Source organism: Ochotona curzoniae, unplaced genomic scaffold (genome assembly GCF_017591425.1).
Source record: "Ochotona curzoniae isolate NIBS_2020 unplaced genomic scaffold, NIBS_Ocur_1.0 contig_2688, whole genome shotgun sequence".
NCBI lineage: Eukaryota > Metazoa > Chordata > Mammalia > Lagomorpha > Ochotonidae > Ochotona > Ochotona curzoniae.
Genome location: NW_024465553.1, coordinates 6,300,705 through 6,309,645, shown reverse-complemented (window position 1 = coordinate 6,309,645; position 8,941 = coordinate 6,300,705). Strand labels below are relative to the sequence as shown.

The 8,941-nt window shown below is 50.3% G+C and overlaps 1 protein-coding gene across 2 annotated transcripts in view; it reads right to left on the bottom strand.

Moving 5' to 3' along the window:
• Positions 1–3,010: 3,010 nt before the first annotated feature.
• Positions 3,011–8,941, bottom strand: part of BTBD7 (BTB domain containing 7) — a 54,052-nt gene continuing 48,121 nt past the window's right edge. For both annotated transcript variants that reach the window (XM_040975124.1, XM_040975123.1), the window contains one exon: positions 3,011–8,032. In XM_040975124.1, coding sequence (XP_040831058.1) covers positions 7,214–8,032 — 819 coding nt within the window. In that variant the 3' untranslated portion in view covers positions 3,011–7,213. The remainder of the gene's footprint in view (positions 8,033–8,941) is intronic.

Here is an 8,941-nt window from a genome sequence, read left to right as displayed (position 1 = left end):
CCCCATGTGGTTAGAGGCCCAGGGAACAGGCTAGCCCAGCTGCTGAGGGTCCTGGGGAGTAGGTTAACCCAGCTGCTGAGGATCAGGGCCGTGGGTGTGGGATGGGATGAGGCAGGGGCAGCCCAGGAAAGGCTGCCTCCCCCTCGGCTCCCTTGAAGCTGTTGCCAGCACCAACTCCTGCTGGTCCTTCACGACTGCCCTTGGCCCAGTGGGCACTGGACGAGTCTGCATCCTGTCTAGTTTTGAGATGCTCTGGGAGGGATCTGAGAGGCCAGCAGGCTCATTCCTGCAGGGGGGCCTCCGGGAGACGTGTCGGTGTCTGCGTCCAAGTGTCCATCTCCCCATGTTCTTATTGGCAATGCCCCAGTGCTTAGCTGGCTCTCTGTGTGATTCAGGGACACTGACTGTGGGCCATAGAGGAGCCAACCTCAGGAGGAAGTCAGTATTCTAGAAGGCAAAAGAGAAAACAAAACAACCCAGACCTTTCACCATTGAGACATTGAGCCTCACCTGAAGCTTGCAACCAGGAGACGAGGCCATAGTGCAGACTGTTCCCAGCTCCACGACCTCACACTCCAGTGTTCTCAGCTCGGAGGGCTTTTCCCACAGAAAAAGGCTGGGCGTTTTCTCCGGGCGTCCACGCACGCTGGTTTTCTGGTCTTCTCCCAGCGTGTGCTCTCCCATACCTGCTGAGCAGCTCTGCCTGACTCCTCCCACCTGGGGCCACAGCACTTGCTCCTCCAACCCGGAGGACCATCATCCTGGCTTCCCTCTCTGTCTTGGGTTTCAAGGCTCCTAGACTCAGCTGGCCAGCAGGTCCATGGACCAAAGTTGAAAAGTTCAGAACTGACCTATTTGGGTCTCCTTGCCCTGCAAATATGGCATAAAAGGTAAAGCAGGCCTGTGGGTACCCTGAGACACTGGGAAGAAGAGCGGCCTGCCTGTCCATAAATGTTCAGGTCTTTCTTTGCCTGGGCAGCCACACAGCTGCCACAGGGAGGTGTGCCCGGGGGCCCATGGTGGTGGTGTGACCATGGCAACGTCACAGTGCTGTGGACTCTGTCTCCTCAGGCAGCAGGCCGAGAGCTGCCAACACAATGGGGCAGCGGTTTGCGAGACAGATGAGGAGTCACTTTCTTTTCATTTTAAAGTCAGCGACTTTTCGTCTACTCCAAAAAGCCGCAACAACCAGGGCTGGGCCAGGTGAAGCCAGGAGGCTGGAGCTCCATTCGGGTCTCCCATGTCCCATGAGGGTTTCAGGAACCCAAGGACTGGATCCACTGCTGGCTGCCTCAGGTTTGGCATTGGCAGGGAGCGGAGCTGGGGTTGGAACTGAGGAACACAGATGCAAACAAGGATGAGGGTATCTCATCTGGCATCTTACCCGCTGTGCCAAACGCCTGCTCCTTCCCTCCTTCTAGTGCAACAATCCCGTCTAGGTTTTCGAAGCACCCAGGCTCTGCTGGTTTTGCTGCAGCCCTTGCCCTCCATCTCCCTCTAGTGGACTTCCTCCTCTTCCCCTTGGGGGGTTCACCTCCTGCCACCCTCAAAGCTGTTGGTGAAGGACCTCCACTGCCAACTCTGGGCCCTCTTACTCCTAATGCAATCACGTTGCCAGCAATGAGAGAGAGGTCAGCTCTCCCCGCCTCACAGGCCTGCCAGGATGACTCTAAGCCTGTGGTTCATTAAGGCCCTGCTGAAACCTTGCGGTGGCCTTGGTTTTCCAGTCAGGGTCAACCTGGAAACGCTGAGCTGGGCCACTGAAGGCCCCTGGGTGTCAGCCAGCCATGTCACCGTCACTCAGCTCCCCCATCACCTGTCACCACAGGGAATCCTCCCCATCCCCGGCATTTACTGCTGCTGCTCAGCATCTGGCAGTCTCTGGCTGGTGATAGCATAAAGGTCTGTTTGCATGCTGAACAAATGGATGTCACGTGGGACCTGCTTCCACCCCCCTGCGTGCCACGGTCCCCTGCCTGGGCCACTGTCCTTGCTGGTGCATAGCACATTGTGATGGTCAAGAACTTGGGGTGTGAAGCCAGACCACCCGGCCTTCTGTCCAAGTTCTGACAACTGACTTGGGCAAGGTCATTGTAACTTTTTTGCTTCAGTTTTCTTTTTTTGGAAAATAACACCAGTAGTACTCAATTCACAGAACAGTACATGACTCATTGAAGGATAAAGAAAAAACATCAAATGCTTAGCATTGAACGTCTTTGTTTAAATCTGAGGCAGAGATCTCCCTTGCGCTGGTTCACTGGACGCCAGCACCCCGGCCTCCAGGGTCCACATGAGCAGGAGCTGGAGTTCACAAACACCCGTGGTGTGGATTGTGGGCCAGCCACCTGCTCTGCCTCAGATCTGTAAAAAGCTCACCCCAAAACCTTATTTATCTGGATACCTTTAGATAGTCACAAGATATAAAGGGCCCGGTGAAGGGTGAAACGCCAGGTGAGGTCTTGCTGGTGAGATGAGCTAAACTCTTAAGGCGCTGCCATCCTATAGCAATGTTTACAAGGAAATGACCAATTTGGTAATCTGCCTTTTATATCTGGACCTTCGACTCTAGACCATGGCTCCATTTCCCTTTTAAACTGAAACACATTGACAAACCTGAGAGCTCGGGGCCTCCTGCTGCGTGGAGCTCCGGGACCAGCAGGGCGTGCCATGACTCCCAGGGGCTGCTGCCAGCCCTGCCCGTTCCCGGGCCTGCTGTACGGGATCAAAGGCTGAACTGCCCCTGGAGACGCCCATACACTCGTAAAATGAGATCTCTCAGAAATTCCCAAATAACAGAAAACAGCAAACTTGACGATTCAGAGTAAAACATTCAATTGTCATGAAAACCATGAAAATAGTACCAGTAACAAATGCCTGGAATAACAGATCCCAGGAACACTCAGGAGTTCTGTTTGGAAAACTCCCAACTCCACCCTCGAGGGGCAGCAGCACGCACGGAGTTGAACACTATGCATTGTACTGTGCAACAGAACGCGTCCCACTCAGCAGATTCTATACAAGCCATTTATTGGAAATGCCAACTCTATTAGGATAAAGTTAGTGTTACATGCGTCTCAGTAACAGTAGAAAAATAGAACCAGTGAAAACCTCTGCACAACTGTAACGGTACTCAAAAGAGAAATGTATCATTTTACAATGCTTCACACAGACCAATTCAAGTTTGGAGGTACCTAAATAAAAATACTATATATTTCTTTAAAAAACATTATGTACAATTGAAGCGTAAACAAGTTTTACAAAGTACTGGTTATGCAGGTTGTAGAAAACACTTGCATAGGACATGAAATCAGTTTAAGAAAAAATTCTGAGCCTTTAGCATCGAAGGCACTTGACTTATACCAGTAACAGCACAACCACAAGAAACGCCGCGTGGCAGAAGACCCCCTCTGTTCAGGATGCAAGTGGCACGCACACAGCAGGAACCTGCACCCGTGAGCCACCGACGGCCAGAAGGGCTCCGTACGACCCGCCCAGGTAACCCAGATGCATGGCTGCCTGCAGGTGTGCACGAAACTTCCAGAGCTTATATGGTCTCAGAACCCACATAAACACACAAACACAAGGGTATTTTCAAGAGACGGACACTTGCAAGTAATCTTTCTACAGAAACAACCACAGCGTTATCATGTTCAGAAGATGGAAGGGCCACATGTTGTCCGAGACTTTTTTCTAGAGGCCAAAAGTATATCCAAGACTTGCCCAGGTGGTAACAACACTAAGAGTTATTGCAAGTGCTAGGACAAAGACAACTTATTTCATAAAACACTGTTCATACAACAGGGCTCATGAAGAAGAGGAACAGTAAAATTCCCGTGAGCGGTGTGCCTGGTGACTGTCAGTAAGATTATCTCTAATGAGGTTTGAAAGTCAATCACCGAGTGGACAGAGTGAATGGCCGCAGGCCCGGGAGTAGCACCCAGCGCTGCTGCAGACACCAAAGTCAGCTGACCCCTTGACCCAGGGGCAGCAGGGGCTGCCCTCCGAACCCAGTCCCAAAAGAACAGCCGCTAAGACAGCATCTTACCAGCAGCTAATGGCCAGGAAGGAAACGTGTGTGGTTTTGAGCAGTGACCCAGGACCCTGGCCTGGAGGCGGGTTCTGAGTCCCCTGCACAGCTCGCTGTGGGGAAGGAGGAAGGGCGAGGCGGCCTGTCCCGGGCCCACTGCTAGAACCTGAGCAGCAGGGCTGAAAGAAACCCAAGTGCAGCCAGAAGCAAAAACAAGAAATGGATGAAGTTTCAATGTGTTTTCTACAAAGACAGTTGAATACTTTAAAACTTGACTAAAAGCCCCAAAAGCCCGAGAAGCCACCGAAAGGTTAGACTCGCTCGGGTCTAGGCACGTGTGCCTGGACGAAAGCAACAAGGGAGAGAGGATGCAGCGCGGGGAAGCTCAGCAGCGCCCTCTGCTGCGCCCTCTGGGGAGGCGCTCTTCCTGCTGCTATCTTTTTCCTCCTTAGGAGCCACAGGTGACTTTGAACTTAAATTTACTCATCAAAATCACACAACTGAAACAAGAAAACAAGCAATTGCCATCAGCATCTTTAAGCAGCACGGCTGTTTTCTTTGCGTGCTGATGTGGAGACAATGGCTGTCGTCACCAGCACAGGGGCGGGCACTGGCCAGAGGAGGCGGCTGTCCCAGTGGCCTGATTGTCCACAGCCTCAAAAGGAGATCTGGTTGATTTTTGTGATTTGTTTTTATTATATTTCTATACCAAGTAAAAGGCCAGTTCCTGGGGCCTAAGTGGTGTTGTATACACAAGTCTAGATTTTCTTCTGAGAGCAACCTTACTCAGACTTCGTATTTGTCTCAGCACAGCATTTTAAAAAGATGCAATAAATGGGTCCCCAAGCCAGAGGCACAGAGCTACAGTCATCTTACCCTATTCACGATACTTCACAAACGCGGTGCAAGCCCACTAAGGCCTACCCTAACCCACACAGCACCCACACCTGTTCACCTTCAGCAAGTCACACTGCTTCACAACCCCACAGACCAGGGTGAATTTCCCCTCTATACACAGGCTAGTCAGGTAAGCAACTTATTAAATGGGAACTTCACAAACTAAGTAATATTATAAACAGTTGCCAAAATTCATAAATTTGGGGGACGTGAAGGAATATTTAAGGAATTTTCGTAAAAGCGAATGTGTGATACTCAACAGATCTTGTGTAACGTGTGGAAATAAAACCAAAACAAAACCGGAGCAGGGCACAGGAGAGAAGGGTTATGGCCCAAATTCCACCTGCTCCTCTTGTACACAACCAGTACAGGACAATCTGAGTCAGAAGAACAGGCAAAAACCATCGTAACAATTCATGTCAACACAAGCACAGATACACACAAAGCAACACAACGGAATCAACTTGTGTTTCAGAAGGCTGGCAGAGGCATGGTCATCTACCCAAGTTAAACCTCTCCTGCCCGAGAACAGAGTCCTACGTTTGTCTATCTTTCCTAAGAGGAGCTCGACAGGCGACGGCACAGCCCACCTCGTGGCAGCTTGGGATGTGAGCTGACCAATGCCCACAGGTGCACGGGCAGCAGCTGGCGAGGCAGGCGGCGGAGCACGTGGCGGCAGGCAGGCCAACAAGTTCTCAGCCTTGAGACCCTCTATTGTCAGACTTTTCTAAAATGCCAGATTATTCCTGAGTGTGTATCCACAGGGTAAAGTGGGAAAAACCGGAAGAGAAGCTACAGTTTCAGGAGAAATTAAGAGTTGGTGACACCCAATAGAAATTATTTCCTTCAAGTGCACAGAATTAATTTGTATTGTAGCTTGTAAAGGCTCCCTCGCCCTGCATAGTTTTAGAGTGAGTGTGAGTCTGAGTTTATATATATATATATATATATACACACACACACATACAGAGGAAAGAGGCGCCCCAGCATCTGGAAGGCTCTTTCTTGCTAAGTGCTACAGCTGTGTGTGGATGTGTCTGGAAAACTACAAAGTAAATGCTCAAATAATGTGGAAGTGACTTAAAAACTCAAATACCATCATATTTACATTGGAGTGTTAGGAAAAACAGTCCTCAGCGTACACATCGCCCTTCCGAGGGAGAGGGTCTCGGGAGACCCTACGTGTGCTCAGTGGTTCAGTAAACGGCAAGCAGCATCCCCACTGGAGTTCAAGTAGGACGTGTCGTGTTTAACTGAAAACAAATGTTTGTCAACTTGGTTTTTTTTGGTGACAGAGCATCATACAACTTTTTATAGGACACCAAAATTCAGACACACTTTGGAAAACATATAAAACAGGACACATGCTTACAAACACCGAATGACATCCGTAAGACTGAAGCCCTTTGCATTGTTGTGTTGCCACAGAGAGCAACACAAGTGAAGGCAGCAGGCAGCCTCTCCTGCTGCAGCTGGAGTCCGGCCTCAAGGCCAGATCCACCCAGGGCAGCTGTGGCGTCGGCAGTGCCCCACTGCCAGGGACCCGCAGAGCCTCGCCGACAGACGCGCTGACCCACACACACCACCAGGATCTGCAGATTCCCACGGCGTCCACGCTGTGGCTGAAGCAACAGCTTTCATCTGGGCCTTTGTCTTTAAGAACCAGAACCCTCCAGGGCCCTGACTGGACCCCTGGTGGAGGAATGAAGACCAGCTTCCAAGACGTGTTAAGAGAAAAATGACTTTAGATTGACCAAGACTGAGCAGGGAGCGCTCGGAACGAAAACGACTGCTGAGAAGAGAACATTGTGATGTGCTGTTCTTTGGAATTTCTATAATTAAAAAATAAACACAGAACTATTTCATAAGAAAATACATCTCAGTGTGCAACCCAATGCACATGGAAATTGGTAGATGAAAGATAAAATGCAAAAAAGTATGAAAATACAGTCCTTTAAATGTGGCAATAAATTTTAACATACTGATATAAAATCAATACACATAAAATGTACAAGTGCAAAAAAATTCCATCATTTTGAAAAGAAGAAAAAAAAAGTGCCAGCTTGCTTGCTTGTTCCTAAAAACGCTTCCCCACACAATCGCTCAAACAAAAAACAGACAGACGCAGCATTCAACACAACCCTCTCAGCACACCATGTCTAATGCATACACACACACGGAAACAGAATCAAAGGATGGGACACTCGTCCTCAGCTGGCACCCACAGATGGGGCTGCACGCTGCTGGGCCACAGCACAGAGTGGGTGCTTCCCATCTCAGGCACGGACATCAGAGGGCAGATTTCCTGTAGAGGAAGTCGGGCTTGCTGGGTGACCTCCTTCCTCTGCTGACCGAATCTTCCCTTTCCACATCGGCACCTCTCTGTGCTCCAGGACCCAGGGACTCACTGCCTGCCAGTCTCCGACTGGATCTCTCTTCCGGAGCTTCGGAGCTGCATGCCGAATGTGAAGAAGGCCTGTTGGGCGTGAGCCCGAAGGTCCAGTCAGCTTCTGCTGCGGTCCGTCCCCTGACGTGGGCTGGACCGCTACCAGCGCTTTCCGGGGCCGCCAAAGCAAAGTCAGCTCGCGGGGGAGGCTGCTCCACGACGTCCAGGCGGATTGGCTCATTCTTCTGCCTGTGCGGGTGCCCGTCCGGGGAAAGTGGATACGCTCTCCTAGCTTCCTCCTGCTTTTCAGGAGAGGTCTGGCTGGGGACGCAGGCTGACTTTAAGCCACTTGGTGATGCCTTATTGTGGCTGTACAAATCAGGACCAAAATATCCACCTTGCGAAGGGGAAGGGGTGCGTCTGCTAGGAGCAGGAGTTGAAGGTCTGCAAGCAGCACTGGAGAAGTCATAGAAATCCGGATATTCCTGCTGATTTTCTCGAAGCTCTGTTTTTTGCTCTAGCATGTGTTTCTTTCGAGAAGTGTGTGTATGCCTCTGCGGAATACATGAAAGATGCTGGGGAGGCCCAGGCCCCGCTTCAGATACTGACTGGCTTAACTCTGTGTCCACCGCCAGCTCTGGAAGCCTCCTGTCCTTCAGGGACATCGTGGACACACCCATGGCGATGTCCGGCACCAGATCGTTTAGCACAGGCTGTGGGCCCTGAAGAAACCAATGGGAGGAGAGGTTGGAAAAAAAAGAGCCCCCAAATTCTCCTTGGTAAAAGTGATGTCTGCTGGTTATGTGTCCTCAGATTGCAGAAGTGACACACAATTATTTTCAAGAATTACAGAAACACAGATAACCAGCAGGCAGATCCCCCTGGAGCCTCTCCTATGCAGTGTTTGAAGGTGCTTCTCTCACGCTTTTTCTTTGCACATTTATTAATTTTCACAAAGTTTAGTGCATGTAATTTTCTTCAGTCACTATTTCAAATTGTTATGTAGCAACCCAGCACGGTGATTCCACTATGACTTACTAAACCGTCTCCTCCTCTGTGGATATGTAAGTGCAACGAACATACAGTGTGAACTGCCTTCTGGGGAGCAGAATTGAGGAGCCAAAGCTGGGCTAGTGTCAGGCTAGGAACCTGACACTAACTGTGGGTAACTTCATCAGCTAGCCAGTTCTCAACAGTAGCACTTGCCGCTGTTGGGAAGAGGTAGTGGGGAGAGGAGGAGGGCAGGAAGGGTTAAAGGGGCCCCATGTGCCTGCTGGTCCGTGGCTCTCCCTGAGCCACGCGTTAATGATGCCCCTGAAACCACAGCTCTAACTCTGGTTTCCATCTGCTGAAAGATGTGGACAGCACTGGATTGCATACAAAGACAAAATCAGTTTTGTTTTTAAATTTTCTCCCAAATATACTATATATAGAACACAAGTTACTGTGGATTTATATGTTTTCATGGTAAAGTTCAGGCAAGGCAGCCTCTCTCTCCATGTTGCCCTAGCAACTGAGCTTCCCAAACTAGGGTCTGAGGGCTGAGCAGCCCGGAGGCAGACAAGCACGGGGACCACTTGTGTCCACTCTCCATCACTGACAGTCTTGTCCCATCCAAGTACTGGTGGATG